Raw genomic sequence first — 24,720 nt, 5'->3', positions numbered from 1 at the left:
TGTAGTCCACTGACTTCTGGTTTCTACTGCAGTGGTCATACCAATTTCCTGTTTGTTGGTGTGTGCTATTGACAATGGCACATTTTCCACGATGCCTACAAGTTATTTACCATGGATAAATGTCAAAGACATACACAGAATTGTCGACAAACTTTCAGCTGCACCTACCAGCAAACAGGTGAAAAGTTTCAAGTTGTACGTATCAAGTTACATCCACAATTCTGTCCGTCCGTCCGCTCATCCTCATAATTGTGGATGCAACTTTTCACCCGTTTGCTGGTAGGTGCAGGTGAACATTTGTCGACAATTCTGTGCATGTCGTTGACATTTATCCATGGTAAATCTTGAAGGCATCGTGAAAAATATGCCATTGTCAATAGCACATGCCAACAAACAGGAAACTGGTATGACCACTGCAGTAGAAACCGGAAGTCAGTGGACTACAGTTATGCACAGAGCTGATTCCCAACCCTAAGACATACCATAGAACAAATCCCAGGTATTAGAGAAATTGTCATTTCAAACCACATAAACCCTTTAATCAAAAACTGCCTTGAAGTGCGTGTCAACGTTCTGCCACAACCTAGGGTTTTTCCACACAGCGACACAGGAGATGGCATTTGTTTGAAAAAACAATTAAAAACAACATAGATGAAAAAATTAAATTAAAAACAGCAAGATGGCTTGCAGCATTTTTTTCATTGGGCGAAACCAGTCGAGTAACCGCAATCCTGCTCTCTATCTGTCCATCTTCTTGTTCTTCTTCTTGGTGTTTACTGGCGGTTGGCAAACAATGAAATGGTGCATTGCCGCCACCAGCTGGTATGGAGTGTGAATCAGAATGTCTATTATTCACGTTATCCGCCCCCCCCCCCCAAAAAAATTCTTAAATCTTAATTAAATTAGTTACTCAAAGAAACTGAAACAAGATTTTATAACACTCAGTTGAGATCTTCTGTAGAATATCTACTAAATCAAATTGTATTTTTATTTTTCGGAGACTTTGAGTCAGACACCTTCTTTCTGCCTCATATTTCTGACAATATATCATAACATGCTCTAATGTTTCTTCTTGCCCACAGTAGTCACATCTGCCTGTATTGTGTTTGCCTATTTTCAAAAGTGTACTGTGTAGTCCAGTGTGTCCAAATCTGAGTCTTGAAATTATTGTCTCATCTCTCTTGTTCCTTCCTTGTGTCTTTCTGGCGGTGCAGCCACAATTTTAACTCTGTCTCAAGCCAATTCGGCAGATTGGAAACAGGTGTGATTGCACCTTAAAGTTATTACAAGTTGTGTGTGTGTGTGTGTGTGTGTGTGTGTGTGTGTGTGTGTGTGTGTGTGTGTGTGTGTGTGTGTGTGTGTGTGTGTGTTTGTTTGTTTGTTTGTAGGAGCTGGTTTGGCAGCACAGGATCAGAGTTGAGTATCGGCTCCAATACCAGTTTGGACCTGGGAGGAGGAGCAGCCACAGTAGGTTCGGATGGAAATGCAGGAGGTGGGATGGTTGAGCGGTGGAGCTTGTTCGGGCAGCGACCTGTCGTCCAGAAGACGACATCTGACCTGGGATCTGACCCCACAAACACAAGTAAACAGCATAAGTTCACATGCAGTAGTAGTTGAGGTTTGGATACACATGCATTTTAAACACTTTAGATTTCTAATAATGATGATGATGATGCGTATAATAATAGTAATAATAATAATGATGATTGATGATAATAATAATACACTTTATTAATTTGGCTTTCATACATGAAATTGCATCTCAAAGTTCACTACACTGGAAAGAAACAGACAAAATTAAAACAATGACGAGCGGAAAATAAACGGCAAAAATTAAGTTGATCTTTTCTCTCGCTCTCTCTCTCTCTCTGTCACTCTGTCTCTCTCTCACACACGCACACACACACACTAGTGTTGTCAAAAATATTGCCAAAAATATTGACTTTTCAATACATATGATTATGAATATTTGAAAAAAATTTAATACTCGTTTTCCGCACTATCAATAAACCCGATACCAGCTGTGCTTTCTTGCAGCGAGTTGACACATACACAGCTGCAGTGCCCACATAGCCCCACCTCCTCTCGCTCACTCACAGACAGTGCTGTCTTCTCGATAGTCATCTCATTCGCTCCGGTTGAATATAGCTCAAGACAGGCCGTGGTATATTGTGGGTTTTGTTATGGTCTGTGACAGTTCCCATTTAAACATCACTGAAGCATTAAACAAGATGGCTCAGTAAACTGTTGTTTAACTGTTGTCCTGTTGTTGGCCCAACAGCCATTTGTAATTCTCAAAGCTAAGCCTATCACCGTAAGAGCTATATCAGGCTTGAGCAATCTCAGAGAGCAGTTTCAGGGCACTTTCACACCTGTAGTTCAGTAGACTCGGTCCAATTCAGGGGTGAAGTTGATTGTTGCATTTTTCATTTGGTTCGGTTAGCGTTCACACTGGACTTTTATTAGGCAAACCAAACACTGTAAACAAATACCTTGCAATCAAGTGGGTTGCTTGTCTTTTGGACAGAAAATCCGAGGTAAACTCAACAAATCACTTCCTGGTTTTCCGACAAAATATATGTTGTTGATGAAGCTTCTTGACTTATATCCAACATTGATGTACCGCACGACAGAACCCCCCTTTCAAACATTTTAAATAATTTACATGATTTATAAAATCATTGTGTTTTTGTGTTTCCATAAGCATTTGTGACATGATTGTCAGGCCATATTTTGATAAGTGATTTAACCTCTTCATTGCCCTATGTTTGACCACGAATCATTTTTCTTTTTGTTTACATCTACCTGACTATATTGATTACCCAGTGCACGGCAAAACTTACCACCTTCAACCCACATTTGATTTTTTTTTTTACTTGTTTGTTGCTTTAAAATGCATAAGATTATACTGATTTTACCCAAGTACACTACCTCAAGAAGAATATTTTCATTTAATGCAAAAAAAAGTTTTACTTATTTTTAATATTGGCTATAGTCACTCTGCTGTTCTCTGCTGCTAGCCAAGAAAAGAGAACCAGACGTAAGGACTGTTGACATGTATGGGGGGGGGGGGGATAGTATGTGAAAGATATTCATTTTTGAGTGACCTACCTTTAATTCCTTAGAATTTCAGTGTAGTTAGTTTTACTATTTTTTTCTTGAATTTGTGCTGCTAGTGTTCCTTGCAAAAAATGTGGATGTTACAAAGAAACTTTAGCTTACGATAATGGATTTCTGTAGAGTGTGTGTGTGTCGGGGGGGGGGTGTCTTGAAATAGTCTGGCAGATATTCATTTTTGAGTGACCTACCTTTACTTCGTTTGATTTTCAGTCTAGTCAATTTTACTATGTTTTTCTTTAATTTGTGCTGCTGGTGTTCCTTGCAAAAAATGTGGGTGTTACAGAGAAACTTTGGGTTACAATAATGGGTTTCTGGAGAGCATGTCTGCATAAGATTGCACTGTTTTGTTTTTTACTTGAACTTTATTACCTTTTGAATATGTGACAATGTCAGAGGCTTTTGAACAAGTGAACTAACTTAAGAAGAATACCTCAAGAAGAATATTACTTTTATTGATATAAAAATGTTTTCATTATTATTAGTGTTTACTAAAGTCATCCTGCTTTTCTCTGCTAAAAGAAAACTCATACCTCATCAAGTTATAGCCTAGTTCTTTAATACATCATGTGGTGCAACCTGGACACATTGTCAGTAATGAACTTGGGGTTATCAGGTATTTCGGGTCTTAACATCAGACACCCTCACCCGAGTGACCCAGCCGGGGTTGATCAAGCTCCGACTGGTGTCCAGGTAGTGCATTACACCACGTGTCATCCCTCTTCAACCAGTACCAACCAGAAGCCTTTTCAGTGGCTTCCAAGACATCCCTAATGGCTCTTCTTCTTTGCAGGCCACAAATCCCTAAGAGTCCCAGGACCTGGTGTAGAGACTGGCCTGCAAAGCCCCTGCAGCCCACTTCAACCGGCTCACAGTGGGTCTTCCACCCATTACTCTGACACACAGCTACCTGGCTCTCTTCCTTTCTTGTGCCTTCTCCATCCAATTTTCCCAGGGGACAGTTAGCTCTAGCAAAACCACTTGCTTGGTTGCCACCGAAATCAGGACCATGTGTGGCCTGAGTGTGGTAGCTGTGATGGTGTCTGGGAACCTCAGTTGTCTCCTTAGCTTGACCAGGAACTGACAGTCCCCTGCTGTTGCGGGCAGTCCACCCTGGACCTTTGGCTGGGGCTTCTCCCCTGCTCAAGCAAAGGCGATGGTGCATTTTGTTGGGTATTGCTGCTTGCTGTACCTGATCCCAGTGCAGATAGTGTCTGCTGCTGCCCTCAGAACTTGGTCATGGCGCCAATAATACCACCCCTCTCCCAAAGGCCTTTGGACAGCAGCTCAGGATGTGCTCCAAGGATCCCCTTTTAGCAGGTGAGTCTGCCAGGCCCCAGCTGAACAGGTTGGAAGGGCTCGGGAGGATCATGCACTGACTGGACCAAAAAACTTAAATTGATGTGATTTCACCTTCCAGAGTTCTGCCCAGGTGATCTTTCAGTCAGTTGTTTACTCCCACTTGGTCCAGGCCCCCTGCTTGCACATACACACCATTCTGCTGTAGCGAGCTTCCTCCACCTTTGCGTGCAGCCAGTGATGATACCTTTTTCTAGCTGATGCTATGCTGATGTCGAGTTCTCAGAGAACATCCAATAGTTGTTGTACTAGTCGAGGATGAGGTTTTACATCTCCCCAGGGACATGGTGTCTGATCAGGGCCAATTCTACCAACTTTTGTGGGATCAATCCATAGGCATTAGCAAGGTCCAGCCACAGTACTGCCAGCTCTCCCCTGCTTTCTCGTGCCTCTCTGATCAGTTTGGTCAGTTGGGTTGCCATGCCTGTGTGCTCTTATGTATCCTGAACACCAGGGACCCCTCCCTTCTGCACTGAGGTGTCTATGTAGGAATTCATCTGGAGAAATCCTGTGAGGCGATTCAACAATCTTGAAGAAGATCTTGCATTCCATACTGAGGAGTGAGATTGTACTAAATTGCTCAATGTTACTTGCGTTCTCCTCCTTAGGAATCCACATGCCTTCTGCATATTTCCACTGCTGTGACACTTTTCTCCACCTCTATATCACCCTGTAGATCTTTCAAAGGCATTCCAGAAGCCTTGGGCACCTTTTGAAAACCTTGTATGGCACTCCACTCAGGTCTGGGGCTGAAGATGTTCTGGCCAACTTGACCTCCTTGATCTCTTTCAGTTGGGGTTTGTTGATGTTGAACAGGATGCTGGGTTCAGATTGAGGTAGCAAGGTCTTGCTACCTCAAACTGTTGCTGTAGGTGTTCCTATTGTGGCAGTTGATATCTTCCTCAGGGCGTGACAGGTGACCATTGCGTTTCTGCCCTAGCAGCTTCTTCGTAAATCCAAATAAATTTGCAATAAAGGCACTGCGCTCGCAGGTTTCTTTGCCCCTCTTTCTGTGCCACTCAGCGCACTGAAGGGTGATTAGCTTTTCCCTTACCATACCTCGACGTTCTGACAAGGCTGCCTGCTTTTCCTCGCTTGCCTCCCTGTACTAACTCTTGAGTGTCCTCAGCTCTTCTCTAAGTTGGGTAATCTTAACTTCCCGCTGGTTTGAATTTGCTGTAGTCTTGGTGGACCTTTGTTCCTCGATGCCGAACCTCTCCAAAGCAATGCTCATTATTAAGGTACTCATTGTTTGGAACCTCTGGTCTGCACCACCCTTGGCTGTTGCTTCAAGGACTGCATCCACATCTTCGTCGATCTGGCGCCACTCAGACTCTTTGTTGGCAGTAGGCAACAAAACCCGATGATGTTCTGATGGTCTACTTTGGGGTGTATCCCGTGGTGCATGGAGGTTCTGGGCACTGCAGAGTGTCTCCAGGCCTAGCTCCTCCTCCATCTCACCAGGTGCTCTATCAGGTACTTGCACTGTGCATTCCTTCCTCAAGCAGCCCATCTTGGTCTGGTGGACCTTTAGACCTCTTGGGTTTTTGCAGACCTTGCCACATCTTCAGACAGCACTCACAGTCATTTGCTCATTAGCTTGGGTCATTACCAGTATGTCTGTCCATTTGGAGTGCTCCCCCCCTCAGGCACCCCTGGGGGTATTTCTCTTCATAGTTTATTTGTGGGTGCTCCAGCTGGAGCGCTGCATCTTGGGGTGCTAACCCTCCCTAACCCGGTTGCCATCGCCAAGCTGTCCACTGTCTCTTCAGTTGTCACTACACTATTCATGGTTGTCATCCAGCTTTTTCCTGGAAGTCACTGGCATCGCCATACTGATGTAGTTCTTTGATACACCATGTGGTGCAACCTGGACACATAGTCAGTAATGAACCCGGGGTCATCAGGTGTTTCGGGTCTTAACATCAGACACCCTCGCCCGAGCAACCCAGGCGGTGATGATCAAGTGAACATTCAGTACTCGTAGTAAACGTGTTGGATGCAGGAGAAATGGGTAAGTGTTACGACCTGAGCAACTTTGACAAATGCCAAATTATTTTGGCCAGATGACTGGGTCAGAGCATCTCTTGAAACGGCAAGGCTTGTGGGGTGCTCCCGGTCAGCAGTGGTGAGTACCTACTGACAATGGTCTGAGGAGGGACAAACCAAAAACTGGGGACAGGGTGTTGAACGCCCAAGGCTCATCGATGGGCGAGTGCAATGAAGGCTATTTTGTCTGGTCTAACCCGTAAGAACGTGTACTGCGGCACAAGCCACAGAAAATTTTAATGATGGTTACAGGAGGAATGTGTCACAACACAATGCATCACACCCTGCTGTGAAGCCACAGACCGGTCAGAGTGCCCATGATGATCCCTGTCTACCGTTGGAAACACCAATAATGGGTACGCGAGCATTGGAACTGGACCTTGGCGCAGTGGAAGAAGGTCACCTTGTCTAATGAGTCCTGTTTTCTTTTTATATCAAGTGGATGGCTGTGTATGTGTGCGCTGTTTACCTGGGGAAGTGATGGCACCAGGATGCACTGTGGGAAAACGACAAGCCGGTGGAGGGAGTATGATGCTCTGGGCCATGTTCCACTGGGAAACCGTGTGTCCGGCCATTCATTTGGATGTCAATTTGACACGTGCTACCTACCTAAACGTCGTTGCAAACCACATACACCCCTTCATGGCAATGGCATTCCCTGATGGCAGTGGCCTCTTTCAGCGCCTCACTGCACACATTGTTCGGGAATGGTTTGAGGAACATGATGAAGTGTTCAAGGTGTTGCCCTGGCCTCCAAATTCTCCAAATCTCAATCCAATTGAGCATCTATGGGATGGGCAGTAAAATCAAGTCCAACCCATGGAGGCCCCACCTCGCAACTTACAGGAGTTAAAGGATCTGCTGCTAATGTTTAAGTGGCAGATACCAAAGCACACCTTCAGGGGTCTTGTAGAGTCCATGCCTCGGTGGGTCGGTGCTGTTTTGGTGGCACACGGAAGACCAACAGCCTATTAGCCATGTGGTCATTATGTTTTGGCTCATCAGTATACATACACACCCATCAGCCTAAACATTAAAACCACCTGCCTATATTGTGTAGGTCCCCCTCGTGCCTCCCCCATACATCAATGAGCCTTAGGTACTGTCATGGCAATTAATTTAATTCCACTCTGACAATAAATGAGGAGTGAGTTCTGTAGGAGCCATTTGGTCTCATCTTGTAAGCACTTAATTGGTCCACAGGCGTCACTCTAATTACTATGGGCTCACAGCAATATAGGTGGGAACATTCATGCAGGTGACAAGTGTTGCTTGACGGAGGGGAGCACACCGTTTTTTGACCGCTTTGCTGCTGCAGGTCACGTTAGGCTGGCAGGCATATAAGTGTGAGTTTGGAATATTGGACTGTTTATGGATGTATGACGTTTTATAGATTATGGACTGAAACATCATGGTGAGTAATAAATATAACATTTTAACTTAAACATGTCTGAACTTTATTTCATAGACACACATAATGCAAAGTGGCTACAAGCGCGTTAGTTAGGTGCCTGTCTAGCAACCCCTCAAAGGCTTTAAGTGTAGGCTTAGTCTCTACAAGATCTATACTTTTTATTAAGGCTAGCTAAAAGTAGTTAACTCCCTAGTTAGTTTTTTGTTCAGATAATGGTAACTACGGTTGGTAAAGTCGTATAGCTCCAGATATCTAGCAACAGCCACCACTAGTTTGTCCACCATGTTGTCGCAACTTGTCATCACCACCACAGAACGCCTGCCTCTCAATTCATTCGACTGAACAATGGGGGAAAACGCAATTGACGTTGGGCGCTTTTCCCTCCGAGTTGAAGTTTTTTCAACTTGAGGCATTCAGGGCACTCTCGCAAAAACACGAGGCACATAGAGCAGAAAAACGTGAGGCGCTCAGCAATGCAAAAGCAGCAAGCAAAAAGCTTCACTCTCATTGAAAACAATTACAAAAAGCTTCCCCAGGCTGGTAAAATGTGTTCTGTCTGATCAGGACCTAAGATATATCCCACTGCTTGACAGGTGCCAATGTAACAAGATGATCAGTGTTATTCACTTACCTGTCAGTGGTTTTAATGTTTTGACTGGTCGGTGTACATACAGACATATACAGAGGGATAAATGCAAACATGTAAACACAATTATATCTCAGTAAATACTCTCCAAATTGGTCTGAGCATAAGATAAAAGTTGCTTAGGACTGTATCCAATTCTATTCCAAACAGAATTGTATATTCTTATTCTGTTCCAAATAGAAGGGACGTTTCATCCTTGATAAGCATGAGGTGTTTAATAATGCTTTCATTCAGGAGGAGGATTTATAAAACTAAGTTGGGGTGCATTTTTTTTCTGTTTGGTTTGAAGAGGGGTAGATTGACCTTCAAACCGCAGGTAAATACTGGCCAGAACTCAAAACCAGCTATTTTGTCTTTATACCAAAGTTCATTGAGCAGATTCCTGTCTAGTTTTTGTTTCAGTGAGTGAAAGGAATGTAATGCTAACAGTTCACATGGTAAAAGTAAAATAGTTTTTTAGACTGTGTAAACTTAGACGAATAACAAACCATTGTTAAATTTTCTTCGTCATGACGATTTTGCATTAACTTGGAGACGTTACTTTCCAAAATGACTTTGGGTAGGTAAGAAGTTAGTTTGGCATTTCCTTAAATGTTTCAGTGTTAAGAGGTATTAAATGTTAATGTTTAATGCTTAGCCATGTTATGTTATTTTATGTGTTTTTATTATAGTTTCATTTAACCAAGTCCTTATAACTTTCAGCGTTTCGATAGCATTTCCCCCAGTTGAGGGTTAATGCTGATGAGCCATTTCATTGTGAGGCTGCGTAGCATTTTAATCTTATGTAGATGGGTGGAAGCAAGATAAATGGCAGAAGATAAAGGTAGATGGATACAGAGATATCTGGTAAATAAATACATGGAATTCTCAATAAAATCAAGTTGAATACACTCTAATGATCACCAGGGGGAACTCAAAATCTGAATGAAAAGATATGTGACATTATCGCTAATACTGAGTGTAACTAGGGGCAATTGCATATAGTTAACTATAAAAGAAGAGCAAATTCAAAAAGCCACTAAAAATAAATAAAGTAATGTGGGATCCTTCGTTCAGAGAAGAAGGAACACTGTATTTTTTGGGCGGCATGGTGGCCCAGTGGTTAGCACTGTTGTTTCTCAGCAAAAAGGTCCTGGGTTCGAACCCCAGGCTGTCCCAGGTCCTTTCTGTGTTGAGTTTGCATGTTCTCCCCATGTCTGCCTTGGTTTCCTTCAGGTGCTCCGGTTTCCCCCCACCATCAAAAAGACATGCATATTAGGGTTAATATCCCTGTCTGTGCCCCTGACCAAGGCAATGGAAAGAAGAACTAGAGTTGGTCCCCGGGCTTTGCAGCAGCCCGCTGCTCTTATACAATAGGATGGGTTACATGCAGAGAACAAATTTCATTCTAACCTACAATGACGAAACAAAGTGACTTTCTTTCTTTGATTTCATACAGAAATTAGATTCCCAAAATGAGGGATTTGGATGAAAATGAGATATTATTACTCTGTATGTGGGATTGGCTTTGCCCATCAGATGTTGCCCACATGCCAGACAGCAAGGCAGCAGCAGAGTGTTGTCAGTTTCTTCTGTAGTCATCAATCTTAAAGAGGTACTAAACATTTAGATGTGTTTTTGAGCTGTAAACTGAATGATGTGACTGTACGGTGATGAAACACATCAATGCTGGTGTTAATATTAAAATTTCTTACCAAATTTATAAAAAATTGGCATTTCATGGGTTGGAAATGGCTTAACACACCATCTACTGTTTTAAATCAGCCCTGGACCTTGCAAAGCCAATGCTGACGTAGAGTTGACCGGTTGAGACTTATCTACATAATGAAATTTAAAAGAAAAAATGTGTGAGGCGTCCAGGTAGTGTGGCAGTCTATTCCGTTGCTTACCAACATGAGGAAGGTGGTTCAAATCCCCATGTTACCTCCGGCTTGGTCGGGCGTCCCTACAGAAACAATTGGCTGTGTCTGCAGGTGGGAAGCCCAATATGGGTACGTGTCCTGGTCGCTGCACTAGCGCCTCCTCTGGTCGGTCAGGACACCTATTCGGGGAGGGGTACTTGGGGAATAGTGTGAGCTTCCCATGTGTTACATCCCCCTGGCGAAACTCCTCACTGTCAGGTGAAAGGAAGCAGCTGGCGATTCCACATGTATCGGGGGAAGCATGTGGTAGTCTGCGGCCCTCCCCTGACTGGCAGAGTGGGTGGAGCAGTGACCGGGATGGCACGGAAGAGTGGGGTAATTGGCCAATACAATTGGGGAGAAAAATCCACAAAAAAAAAAAAGAAGAAGAATGTTAACGCCCTCTAATCAAAGGTGGGCGACCCACCTCCCCTGCCCCCGCCCTTGAGTGTGACACTGTGGAACAGTGTTTATTTTCAAGTATATGCTGAACAAGACTCATACTTCACAGTAGTTCACTTGCTAACCTTGTGCCTTTATTACATTTACTACCAACCTTTTGAATGTCTACATTTATAGTCATATCATTTCATCATTTTTAATTTTGGTGCAATTGTTCAGACTTGTGCTTTTGACTGCTGTAGAAGCACCATTGGACAACTGGGTTGGACCGGCTGGGGGAGCAGTCGCCAACTTCTGTCCTCTGCCAGAAAGTCGCGGCCCGTCTTGCTGGGCTCGCTTCCATATGTGTCACATCCGTGTTGCGGTGGTCGGGCTGTCTTCGTGGGGTGGTATCAGATGCCATGTCGGAAGGCGGGCCGGTGGAGCGGACTGGGTATGGTGGTGCGCAGTGGCGAGCAAAGCACTGGGCCCTTCTTGCGGAACTCCCCAGCTACTGCCCATGCTCCTGCCTCGCCCCTCCCCTCTTCCCCCCATTTTCAGGGGGTAGAGTTAGGCTCAGACTGGGGGGGTAGTTGCACTTTAACACTTTAATGATTGTTTTTAGATTTTAGAATGTTAAATTGTTCAATTTTAACAGTTTATGGTTCTGAAAAATGTAAGATAGATTTCAGTGTTTGAACACTCGGCTTGAGTGTTCTAATTCTGTCTAACATTAACAAAATGCTGCTTAATTGCTCCTCTACAGCTGGCTTTGCACTGCAGGCTTATCGTGGTGCCCAGAAGCCCACCCCCATGGAGGTGATGAAGGCCCAGGCCTCACGATTGGCCGATGACAGTGCCACACAGAAGGTAGCCCCACCCAAGATGGAGATCCCCACAGTGGAGGGACAGCGGAAGGGGCCGGGGCAACACAAGCTTAAACATCGAGACATGAACATTCTCACTCCGTCCGGCTTCTAGAAACGACCTTACCTCTCTGGGCAGCATTCCCCAAGCAACCTCCTACCAATTTCAGTGTCATTCCGTTTCAAACACTGCATTGATCCCATTGCAGAATCACTTTGCCATTTGGCTAACTAAGGTGCATTCTTAAGTTGGCTAACGCCGAATTAAGAATTCAGCTTTTTCCCTGTCTAAAAGGAAACAGTCAGTATTTTCAGGATCTGTGTGTGTGTGTGTGTGTGTGTGTGTGTGTGTGTGTGTGTGTGTGTACATATCTATATATATGTATATGTGTGTGTGTATATATATATATATATATATATATATATATATATATATTCAACACTATATTGGAGGAATAACACTCCATTAGCAGCCATAACACTGAGCAGTCTTCTGTGTGTCTTGGAAACGCCGTCGAAATTGTCACAGGCGGACAATCCATAAGTGTGAAAATGCAAGTAAAAATGCTACGTTACACAGCTGTGTGTAACATTGTTATTCACATTTATTTATAAAATGCAGCTTATCAGCAAACCAGGAAGTAAGTTTTCACATTCATGAATTGTCCTCCAGTGATGTTACTGGTAGACAACTTCAGTGACATTTGACTGCTTAGTGTTATGGCTGTTAATGGACTATTGTCCTTTGAACAAATATTTAGAGATGATGTTTAAAACGACTGTTTCCTTTTGAGGAAAGCTGGCCCAATCCTAGCTATTTGGGGCGGCAGTTAAAATACAATGTAAAAAGCAACCAGTGATCTGCTCCTTCTCTATCCATAGATTCGCTATACTTCACCTCTGTCAGCCATGGTGAGAAAAGAGAATGGATGTTTTTTGGGGTTTTTTGTGCTTTTTGAACAAAATTTTCATGTCTGGATGTTTTTGATTAACCAACCCCATCTCCTTAATCATTCCACTAACTAGATTGTCTGTTTGTCTATTATGTGGTTCTGAAACTGCATCTTTTCTCTGCCATCATCCTTGTCTTCTCCCTGTGAGGGTAAAACAATCAATCAAATTCATATTCTCTCTTCACCACATGTGAAGGCAGCACTACATCCCATGTTGTGATTTTAGACCACAGAAATATCTGGTGCAAGTTGATGTCAAGCAACGCAGCTCAGCTCAGCAACCATTTGGTTACTGTTACTCTGTGTCCCTTCGGGTAAATTGTTGTTGTAGTTAAATTGGGGATGCAAAGTGGTACAAGTGAGAGTGGCCCATGCATCCAGTTCATCCATGGAAACAGAGCTAAATGGTGGTTCAGACCCATCTCTGCTGGAACTGTCTTAATTTTGAATGAAACAAATCAAAATGTCTAAACAGAAATTTTGGCAGTGGCTGGCATTTTCTCTTTCCAAAATGTTCTGATATCTTCTAACCTATTAAGGAAACCTTTAATGTTTCCTTAAAAGTGCAATTCCTTAAGCAGGTTGGGAGACCTTAACTTTTGGATGAACAAATCAGATGTAGTTCTTTTCATTGTGTTGGACACAAAGTGAACCACAGATCATCGCTGGAGTTAATTTCCGCTGCTATACAGAGAAAAAAGTAAAAGGTTTTCTCTTGCAGTTTTGGAAAGTCCTCTGGTTCCTGCTTGCTTGAGAGTTGCAGTTGTTTATTTGTTCTCTGTTGACTGCACAAATGTTTCTTCGCTGTTCATTGTAGCAAAAAGTGTTGTTCCCTTGTGAATGACAGTAAATAAGGTGCCAAGCTGAACAAACACTCAATGAAAGACTCAATAGAAAAAGATGTGAAAAACACAGAAGTAGTAGACTACTGTCTCATAGTGTTAAATGACTTCCAGAGCCCATCTCTATATTCAGTCTAGATTAACAGCGACCCCCTTCTGAGTCACATGTCATCAGTAGGGGTCCTAGTTCAGGGAGACCAGTATGGGTTCATCATCTAACTTTTAACAGGGATAAACACAAATTCATAAATAGGAAACACAGATTCCATTTCTTGTAGCCAGAAAGAAGCAAAATGTTAACATGGATGGCAGAAAATGAAATCTTATTTTTCCTGTTGGTCGTGAAGAGGACACAGTCTGCGCTAGAGGACTGAAAGAGCAATTGGAGGAATTACAGCTCAGAATTGACCTCTCATTGTTGTACTTTTGGCCAGTATCCAAAATGTCACTGGTTTGATGTGAAGTCATCCCTGTGCAGTTCCTCTGTTAGTTGAGGTAGTGCTCTATACTCTGTTAGGTACACTAAGTAGTGAGCTAGTGTATCACAGAAATTGTTTCTCTTCAAGGAGATGAGGAATTGAGAGCATGCAGAGGTCATGTACAGTCTTATCTTGATGTCATTTGTGAACCCCATCATCACAGTGGATGTTTGTAATTAAATGAAGGAGATGCCAGTAAATTGCTCTTTTCCTCAGTCAAAGGGATGAACTACAGAGTTTTCTAAGGAAGATTTTATCTCACTTCGCATTGAATGAAAAGGGCAGGGTGGTGTTTCCTAATAGAGATAGCAATAGTCTATGAAGGAAAGCGTTTTTATTTTTTGTGTTTAAGTCTAAATATGATCTCATGGCTCATTGACTGAAGTATGCAAACTGTTATTAAGTTTTCTATAGGTTGGCTTGAAAAGATTTACTCTATGTATATGACTGATTGGCTGGCTGGCTGGCTTACTGACTGTCACTACACGTTTTCCCGTCAAAAGTGTTGTAAAATTTGAAAATAAATTATAGATTCTGATTTCAAAAGACACTATTAATTGCCTCTGTTTTTTGGATGTAAGAATCTAAATTACTGGGAAATTCAAAAGGTTTTACCTTCTTTTTTTTTTCTTTTTTTTTTTTTTTTTTTTTGCGTTATCTCTTTCAGAAAAGACGATATGTTGGTCTGTTAAGGGCAGCTCTCCTTAGTGTCATGGAGTACCAGTTACCACATATCTGTTTATCCGTGGCAGTTTTTTCCTTTGTATGACCACAAAATGACCTAAATCTTTCATCATCCATCTGTAAAACAATCTTGTCCGACATTGAATCATGCTTAATTATTTTCAAACGAGAAAGAAAATCCAGCAGAGTGCATTTAGAGCACTGGTCTGTTTAATGTGAAAAAATTTGGAATCCATCAAATTATGTTATTTAATAATCTCACAAATGTCTTAACTAATATCCATTGAATGTAGTCATACTATTTAGTTATACTTTGAGACACTGCACTGCACAAAAAGATGAGCTTGGCAACTGATTTTGTCTTTTCCCCATGCTCATCAAGCTCATTTTAAGGGGATTAGTCAAAAACATTTAACAGAGCAGCAATAATTTTGCTGGATCTCTTGAAATTCCTTTACTCATGATGATGGAATTTGTCTCAAGACACTTTAAATGAAAAATTAGCCAAAGGTAAGCAACTTTGTGTCTGTATTTAATATGTTGGTTTATCACTGTTTTCTGATGGTGCTCTGGTTGGCACAATTCAAGCAAAATTTATAATATTTAGAAAAAAAAGTACAGGTGCTGTTGGATAATTTGACAGAATTTATCTTTGACTAAGCTAAATAAAACTGGGTAAAGATTAAATAATCTTGGACAAGGTAGTCATTTTTACCATAACATCATGCATAATGCATATGGACTAACAGACAAAACATAAGGCATGTAAGATGATTAGATAACTATTGTTCCTTAGGAGGGAACTGGATGATATTCGAAAGGCTTAAAGCAAAGAGGCCATATCTTCTTAAAGGGGGTAGCGTGATGTTTACGTCTGCCACAGTGCTGAAGATCTCTGGCATTCAAGAGGGAAGGAAAGTGACGTACAGTGCCCTTTGCTAGTCACTTCCATTCCAGCTAACCTTAACTCACTTCCATCATGGCAGTGTCGCCCAACCTAAAACCTGCTTCATATTCCTCAGATTTTTCTGCTGTCTTTTCAGTTCCCAACAAGTAATTTGCTCAAAACCTACATCTTTTGGCTCAAGTGAAAGCATCTTCAGGTAGGTCAGATTAATGTCACCTGATATATGAACATCTCTAAAAGTACATTTTGCAAGTGTTAATATGGGCATATTTTTTCAGACTATCATTTCCCACAAGTCCCTCCATTTCTCAGATCTATGGTAAGACAACTGATCGTATACGTTTCCCATATGTGTCCATTTCTTTGTTACATATACATTGACATTCTGTTACTTAAAGCTACGCCACATCTTTGTTATACAGGAATGATAAAGGATACTGCTTGGGTTGCTGAAGAACACCAAGGGTATATAACCTTCAGATGAGACCTTTATCTTTTTGCCACATATGGAGAAATGTCCATTCAGCATGAAAACCCCTCTACAAATGCTGTCAAACCCTAAATGTAAATTCTGAAAATCAGTCCAACACAGGGTAAAATGTAAATACCACAGGTTGTTTTAACTGACTAATCCAACAAGATAAGGACATGCAGGCTTCCTGGCAGGAACTTCTTGCCCAAATTTGCAACTAGGCCCAAGAGGAAAAGTGAAGCGAATAAAAGGCAAACTTCAGGGTTCAGTGCCACATACCCACTGCTATTCAAAAAAGTTGAACTTGTTCTACTTTCATTTAATGTCTTCTATAGAGACAGTGGAGGGAGCCTTGCAAGTGGCTGCTAAAATACACTAACTTCCGCAGCTTGAATAAATTCTGCATCTCATAGCTCTCAGGTATGGACCCTTTCTAGAGAAACTTCCAGCTAGTGGAATTCAGATGTGGGAAATCCCATGTTAGTTTGCTTTACATATTGGGTAAAATCTCAGGCCTTCTTGAAAGCCTTGAAAATATTTTGTCTCAGCTCAGCTATTGCTTCTCGTGTGTGTTCACCCGTCCTCCATTATCCCTCTATCCCCTTAATCTTTAATTAAAAGCTCTGTACAATGCGCCCTCCTTTCTTCTCTTCTCCGCTGATCTCTCCAAACATCTTGAAGAACTGTTCCATCTCTCTCTGTAGAGTGGCATTGCGGCGGTCTGCGGCAACCCGGGCTCGCTCGACGTTGCGCATCTTGATCTCGGCCACACTATGCCAGCGTTTCTGCTGCTCCAAACTAGCACTCAGTACCACCACCTGCTCTTGGAGGACTTTGTTACACTCTTCCAACCTGTAGGACAGAGAATGGATATAAACACACGTCAACACAGCATTTTTTTTATACATCCAGGTCTGCACTCTTCTTTTTTAAACAAATATTTGATTCTTGCATATATAGTCCCCCCCCCCCCCCTTATGCTTACATCTCACCTTTTGATCCTGGCCTGGTACTCAGCCCTCTGCTTGGTTATCTGCTCCTGGAGCTCAGCCAGTAAAGCGTGAACATCTTGGGGCTCTGGCTGAGGCTGCAGCTCCTGAAGCTCTAAAGGTCCAGAAGGGAGGAAAACCTCTGAGCTGCCTGTGCTAAGAGGAGCATCACTGGGGACAGAACAGGAAGCTGAACCGGAGGCCGGGGAGTTATGGTGGTTCATTTCATCTTCATCATCACTCTCATCCTTGCTGTTGTCATCTTCACCATCATCCTCATCATTGTCGTCTTTGGATCCCTGGTTGGAGGAAAACTTTTGTGACATGACAGAACTACTCCCTCCCACGATGCAATCTTCCCGGCAGCTGCTCTCGTCTAATGGGAGTATCTCACAGGAGGACCAGGAAGAGGAGGAGTCAGTGGTCTGTACTGCCTCCTCAGTCCTCATGCCCTCCCCAGTGGATTCAATATGGCCATCAGTCACTTCCACTATCCTGTTGTTGGGGGAGGCACTGTCCAGGTTGTCATAAACAGACATTGTGCTGTCGTCCTTGGCCTCACTGCTCTCCCCACTTGCTGTGCCCGGTACAACACCCTCTTGCTGCATAGCCCTCCTTAAACTAGAGCTCCAGTAACAAGGCCCCACCTCTCCTAAGTCAGGCTGTGCGTCTGTCCAGTCAAGAAGCATTGATCTGCACTTGGAGATGTCAGGCAGCAGCTGTTCCTCTTGAGGGGTGGATGTGGGGGCTTCAGCTTTCAAGTTTGGAACTGGGTATGACTCTTGTCCACTTTGGCAATGCTGGTCCAGTTGGACTGTGCTGCATTTGTCATTGTGATGCTGAGGGAGGGAGTGGCTGGTTGAGGGCAATGGGCAGAAGTAGCTCTCTGGATGAGAAGATGTATACCGATGACCAAGAGTTTGCTTCTGGCTGACAGTGGCAGCAGTGGAAACACAGCTAAGGAAAACCAAGACAAAATGCTTCAGGTTGTGCAAAGATGTGTATCTCAAAAAATCATTTGATCATGGTTAAAACCCATAAGTAGTTAAATCTCATATATTTAGTGTGAAGAAGAAAAGCTACGCATACACACAATCATTTACTAACTTGTTTCAAGGCAATGAGTGTATCCATAACAGTTTAGAAACAAGCTGAACTTTCATGGAAACGATATTAGGTCTCGTCCAACAATTGCTTGTACACACAGATCTGTTTATAAAAAAGTGCATCCTATTTAACAAATCTAATCCAAATCTAATCCTAACTATTTGACAAATCTTGTGGCATTCACTGGTTTCCTCTTGAGCCCCTACATATTTATTTAACAAATGACACCTTATGAAAACCTTAAGTTTTTTTTTTAAATTTGTTTTATAGAGCTTTATTTCTGCAGAATGTCTCAGTGTTGTCGTTGCTCCAGATCAGCTTTTCAGAACCCTCCAGGCTGTTTTTGTTGTTGTTTTGTTTTGTTTGTTTGTTTGTTTGTTTTGGGGGGGTTTTTAGCTTTGCAAACAACACTCAAAATCAGCTAATTAAATTTTGGAAAAAGTGGCATTCAATATTCAAGGCACATGTGTAAGAACAAACTTAAGTGGTTAAGAACCTCTTAACCTCATCCTCTTCTAAATAGGGTGAATTCCACAGAAATATAAGAGAAGCTAAAGCTACTACAAGTTTTTCACCTATTATGTACTGGACTTGATCAAACATGACCATCAATTAGAAGATTAGATATTGCTATATAAAGATCCCAAATGCTCGTCTCTGGGTTGGATTCCCCGCAAAATCTGAGTAAATGACTTATGGCACACAGATGGGACACACCACCACAGTTAGAGATACATAACGTCACTTTCTATCAAACAAACATATTTTTTCAAAATACCACTACAGCTCTCATTCTTCTCCTCAAAGCACATGCATGAGTTGCCAAATGGTGAATTTCTGTGACAATCAATTTGTTCTTGTGCAAAAAATACCACTTTTGCAAAATGTCGACAAAAATCCAAAACTTCTCAAAGCAGCTTTTAGGGAATGTTCCTGACTTGAGGCCCATCAACTTTAGAAAGCAAAATATAGAGACGCTTTCAACTGCTCCTGTGGAGCCATTTGGTGGTTGTTGGTCCAAAACCATAGTTGTATTTATTCATCAACTCCCAATGGTCAATGACAGAAAACTATGTGGTATAGTTTGGACTTGATCAGAAGACTTCAATCATAGGGCAGTTCCCAGGTTTTGAAATTGTATGAAGGGGAAGCTAGGCTAGGCCAATACTGAACCTTTTGTGCTGTAAACCCTCTCTAAATAGGCAAAGGTTTCACCTGAACCTGTTGTGGTGTTCATTATTGGACTGGGCTGGTTGATCTTGGTCGAGGGGCTGTCCGGCGACTCTGTGACTGGAAACAGACCCCCCTCTTCCCCGGCGCTCTGTGATTAGAGGCAAAGAAAGCTGCCGGGAGCAGGCGGCTGGGTGATACTGATGCTGTCTGGGTGCATTTGGTGATGCATGGAGACCTCCCTGAGGGTGGGTGGAGCAGAGCAGAGCTACTTTGGAGAAAAGAGGCTGATGTTCTCTAATCAACTCCAACATCAGCAGCTGCACCACAGCTGCACCTGTGGACAGACACACACACACACAATATCCACCCTCTCCTTTTGGAATGTTTTTCCAATTAAAGAACCCTGAGCTTTTTCATTGTTTACAGTAAGCACATTAATAATGTGAAAACAGATAGTGAGATAAAGTAAATTTTAAACAGTGTAACAGTAAACAGTGTGCCAGAAGAAAATAAAGAAAAACCCCAAGCCGAAATCATTTGTATAAAAATCTGTAAAAAGCTATTTCAATAAATGATCACAAAGATGAGTGGTTTAGTGAGACTGCTTCTTAGGCAGGCCTTCCTTCCTAAGCCCTAGCTAGCTAGCTAGCTATCTGTCTGTCTATGTATGTAATTTGTTACCTCCAATAATGCTGTGTGGATCTTCAGCTTTGGCTCTGAGGATGTTTGGTCCAAACACAGTCGCTAAGTTCTGACAACTCATCTTATTACTGCTGGAATGGCTCTGGACCTCATTCAGAAACCTACACACACACACACACACACACACACACACACACACACACACACACACACACACACACACACACACACACAGAAAACCAGTGAAGACTTGTGGTATTTGCAAACACAAATATTATGCAAATGACATCAAAAGAAGAGCCAGACAGAGCCAGACAAACAGAACAAGATTGAAAGACAGATAGAAATGTTAAGGTGGCCTGTAGGTCCTAGAACGACCGCGATTTCACTCCTACCTAAAACGACCATGGGCGGTCAAAATGACCACCTGTTTTTATACTCTATATTCTGTCAAGATAAATACCCAATTGAGATATTAATTTATTGCATATGTTGGTATGTCTGTTAGGAAATGACTGATACCAAAATTAACATTTCAACAACTATAATACTATTTTTAAACAATTTAAACTTCAGAGAGACATGGTCGAACTTGAATAGCAAAATTGAAAAAGTGAAAATATTACCTGAAAAACAAAATGGAAAACACATATTGCTAATCTAACAAACGAACAAGGCCTATAAAACTTTAAATGTGAATAGAGGGCTGAAAATAAATATTGAAACAGTCCCAAACAATGACCGGAACTTAAAAATTACTAGAACGACCATGCACGATCATTTTGACCACCACTGTTTTTAAACTCTATGATCTGTCAAGATAAATACCCAAATGTGATATTAATGCATTACATATGTTAGTTCGTCTGTTAAGAAATTAATTTGGCAATAATCAAAAATCAAATTTAGACTAGTTCTCTCCACTGGAGCGCTAGTTTTTTGTTTTTTGTTTTTTCTAGGACAGAGCAATGAACTTCGTGAAGGATATTATGCGACCAAAACACGTCATAAATAGTGACATGACGCGCACGATCACGCACAAATTATGAGCGGCCATTTTAACCGCTCATGGTTGTTTTAGGTAGATCTTATCATAACTTTGTGTGTGTGTGTGTGTGTGTTTGTGTGTGCATGTGTGTGTGTGTGTGTGTGTGTGTGTGTGAATGTATGTGAAATTGATCAAAAACTAATTTTAAATGCAAATATTTGCAATTTTATGAGAATTCGGGGAGTGGCAGGTCTGTCTTTTTTTTCTTTCTTTTTTTTACAAGTATTAAACTTTGAAAATCCAAAATGGTCATAATGACCATTGTAATGCTTAGAAGATGGAGGGAGGGAGTGAGAGAGAGAGAGAGAGAGAGAGAGAGAGAGAGAGAGAGAGAGAGAGAGAGAAGTGAGTTGTCTGTGAACTCACTTGGAGATGTAGCTGAGCAGGTTGAAATTTGCTACTGGAAGTTCATGCAGAAGTCTCTTCAACTCCAACAAACCCTGTGATGGAGAAAGGAGGGATAGAGGAGGCAGGGAGGAGAGACGACAAGGGGTAAAAATAGGGAAATGGAGAGGAGAGGACCACAGGTGTAGTGAAATTAATCTAATCACTTGGAATTCAAAGTTCAACATAGTAGCTGCGCCGATATGTGTTAATTGGTTTAATTTTTGTTAATGGTTTGGGTCCCAGGAGAGAGGCGTGGAGAGGATGTATTCACATATTTTGACATGTTCAATAGCAGTCCTGTCCCCATCTCTTCTCCTTGTTTATTATGAGAGAACAAGTCTTAGTTGGCAGTTTCCCTTGAAGAACCCCTCAGCATTTGCAGCATTATGGGGTTACCTGTGGCCTGTCGGAGGACAACGTCTTGCCACAGATGAAGAAGTCTTGGTACCTGCTGTAAGGCACCAGTGGCTCTGGGAGCAGACGGAGGTAAAGCTTCAGGAGGGAGGCCACAGTGTGGACGTCTGTGCCACTGGAGAGCAAAACACACATAGCGAGTCAAATTTATCTTTGCAGGCCCTCTCCCAAACGCAGGTGTTAAAGAAAAGATTCGATTTGTTTTTTGTTTTCTTTGGGGGGGGGGTCCCCTTTTTCTCCCCGATCATACTTGGCCATTTACTCTATTTTCTGAGCAATTCCGGTCGCTGCTCCACCCCGTCTGCTGACCCGGGGAGGGCTGCAGACTGCCACATGCCTCCTCCGATATATGTGGAGTCACCAGCCACTTCTTTTCACCTGACAGTGAGGAGTTTCGCCAGGGGGGACGTAGCACGTGGGAGGATCACGCTATTCCCCCCAGTTCCCCCTCACCCGGAACAGGCGCCCCGACCAACCAGAGGAGGCGCTAGTGCAGAAACTAGGACACATACCCACATCCAGCTTCCCACCTGCAGACATGGCCAATCGTGTCTATAGGGATGCCTGACCAAGCTGGAGGCAAAATAGGGATTCGAACCGGTGATCCCCATGCTGGCAGGCAACGGCTGCCAGGCCACCCGGACGCCCCCTTGACTCAGTTTTTTTTTAAACAAGAGAACAGATACAAATGAAAGAGAGGAAACATCGTGTATTTTTGAGGGAGAGAGTGAAATCAGAGAACGAATTTGTGTGTGTATGGAGTTCATATGAGAAAACTACTCAGCACACACACACACACACACACGCACACACACACACACACACACGTGCATACTTCATCCCAACTACCTGTCAAAAGAGGGCCTCTCCCCAGCATCGAAGGCTTGCTGCAGCTCTTTGACAACGGTGGCTTGTCCAGACTGCCGGAACAGGCCCACCTCATGCAGGCCTCGCTCCTGGATGAAGGCCACGCACTGTTCCACTACCAGAGGTACCAAACGCATCCCATAACGCTGCTCGTACAGCACCGTCTCCTCTAAACGCTGACCAAACACACCTGGACGGAGGGGAGGCCAAGAAGAGATCTGTTACAGAACGATTGTCAGGCGTCAAAGGAAAATTCAACAACGTTGTATGTCGGCCATATTTCCTTAGTGAGGACAATGTAAAGAAAATATTCTTTTTTACTGTTGTCAGACTTGAAGACAGGCCATGTAATACTGATGTAATCAGTCAAGAAAGTGTGACGTGACTGATCCAAAAAAAAATTTACAATGCAGGAAGGTATAGGGGCAAAGGTCATCTAACGTTCACATGAATAACCTCATTCTGCCATGGTTGCCTATAGCTGTTACCGATTACTTGTTACTGGCCCAACTAACCCAAAATCCACAAAAGCTTCAACTTTGAAACTATATTTTGAGACCATGCACATTTATAATTTATGGTTTGTACTATAAATGATAGTATTGGCTTTCATATGTCAGTCACTACTTGGAGTTCCTCCAATGTTATCCATAGTCATTTTTCCCCCTTTTTCTACCCAATTGAATCTTTGGCCAATTACCTCACTCTTCCGAGCCGTCCCAGTCGCTGCTCCACCCACTCTGCCAATCCGGGGAGGGCTGCAGACTACCACATGCCTCCTCCGATACATGTGGAGCCGCCAGCCACTTCTTTTCACCTGACAGTGACATGTTTCACCAGGGGGACGTAGTACATGGGAGAATCACGCTATTCCCCCCAGTTCCCCCTCCCCCCTAAACAGGCGCCCCGACCGACCACAGGAGGTGCTAGTGCAGCGACCAGGACACATACCCACATCTGGCTTCCCACCTGCAGACACAGTCAATTGTGTCTCTAGGGACACCCAACTAAGCCAGAGGTAACACAGGGATTCGAGCCACCAATCCCCATGTTGGTAGACAATGGAGTAGACCGCCATGCTACCCAGACTCCCATCCATAGTGATTTTCTACTATATTGCGATCCTTATCACTTCCAGGGGTCATGATTGCCCATATACATCTAGCCTAAAGCTCATACAAAGGAGAAAGAGAGAAAGAGGCACAACAGAAAACTCCTGAAGATAGTGAGTCTGAAGCCTGAATGTGTGTGTGTGTGTGTGTGTGTGTGTGTGTGTGTGTGTGTGTGTGTGTGTGTGTGTGTGTCTACTCACGCGGTCTGAAGCTGAGAGCTCTCTTGAGCTTCCTATAGGCAGAGTGAGACAGGTGACTCCCTGTCCTGCTCGCTGCCTCTTTACCCTCCCTCATCATCTATGTCCTGTCAACGCCTTTCAGTGAGGGCCCAAAGCAGAGCTCCTCACAGCACTCACTCTGCTGAGATACACCGACACTCACTCTGCTGAGATACACTGACACACACTCTGCTGAGATACACTGACACACACTGCTGAGATACACTGACACTCACTCTGCTGAGATACACTGACACACACTCTGCTGAGATACACTGACACACACTGCTGAGATACACTGACACTCACTCTGCTGAGATACACTGACACACACTCTGCTGAGATACACTGACAGACACAATTCCCATAAACTAGCAGCTGTTTGAGGCCAGCGTGTCAGTTTTGAGTTTTACATGAGTGAACATTGTAAAGAGACACCCAGACTGATTGGAGGGCAGATCTTAAAATGTTCTCTGTACTGGAGAGTCGGAGGTCCTTTTAAAATAGCTGGTTTGTAGGCTCTCAGCTCTCACCAGGACGCAAATTTTTTCTTCAAAAGATGTCCATCCTTTTCAGTTTCTCTTGTAGAAAGGTGGCAGTTTTCTTTTTTCTTAACATCAGATAAACGAACGAGTCCATGTCTGTTAAGCTTGGTAAAAAGCAACTAACGAGAGTGTTCACCTGCCAGTTCTG

The 24,720-nt window shown here is 43.0% G+C and overlaps 2 protein-coding genes across 3 annotated transcripts in view; one reads left to right on the top strand and one right to left on the bottom strand.

Moving 5' to 3' along the window:
• LOC130116783 (putative monooxygenase p33MONOX) overlaps positions 1-12,169 on the top strand; it is a 31,041-nt gene extending 18,872 nt beyond the window's left edge. For both annotated transcript variants that reach the window (XM_056284833.1, XM_056284832.1), the window contains exons 8-9: positions 1,389-1,582; positions 11,634-12,169. In XM_056284833.1, coding sequence (XP_056140808.1) covers positions 1,389-1,582; positions 11,634-11,848 — 409 coding nt within the window. In that variant the 3' untranslated portion in view covers positions 11,849-12,169. The remainder of the gene's footprint in view (positions 1-1,388; positions 1,583-11,633) is intronic.
• A 2,476-nt stretch (positions 12,170-14,645) lies between these two features.
• On the bottom strand, positions 14,646-24,103 carry LOC130116361 (rho GTPase-activating protein 22-like). Its single transcript, XM_056284278.1, has 8 exons — positions 24,010-24,103; positions 22,680-22,887; positions 21,813-21,945; positions 21,396-21,469; positions 20,021-20,142; positions 19,388-19,673; positions 17,063-18,016; positions 14,646-16,922 (listed from the first exon to the last, which is right to left on the bottom strand). Exons 1-8 carry the CDS (start codon positions 24,101-24,103, stop codon positions 16,685-16,687), a joined length of 2,109 nt encoding a protein of 702 aa, XP_056140253.1. The 3' UTR covers positions 14,646-16,684.
• Between the last annotated feature and the right edge of the window lie 617 nt (positions 24,104-24,720).

The sequence above is a fragment of the Lampris incognitus genome, chromosome 8 (genome assembly GCF_029633865.1).
Source record: "Lampris incognitus isolate fLamInc1 chromosome 8, fLamInc1.hap2, whole genome shotgun sequence".
Taxonomy (NCBI): domain Eukaryota; kingdom Metazoa; phylum Chordata; class Actinopteri; order Lampriformes; family Lampridae; genus Lampris; species Lampris incognitus.
This window is presented reverse-complemented; position numbering and strand designations above follow the sequence as displayed.

Coding starts and splice junctions, on each gene's coding strand:
- LOC130116361 (XM_056284278.1), bottom strand. CDS start 24,103: ATGAGGGAGGGTAAAGAGGCAGCGAGCAGGACAGGGAGTCACCTGTCT. Junction 21,946..22,679: donor GAGAGGCCCTCTTTTGACAG/GTAGTTGGGATG, acceptor TTTGCTCTCCAG/TGGCACAGACGTCCACACTG. Junction 19,674..20,020: donor TCCACACAGCATTATTGGAG/GTAACAAATTAC, acceptor GTCTGTCCACAG/GTGCAGCTGTGGTGCAGCTG.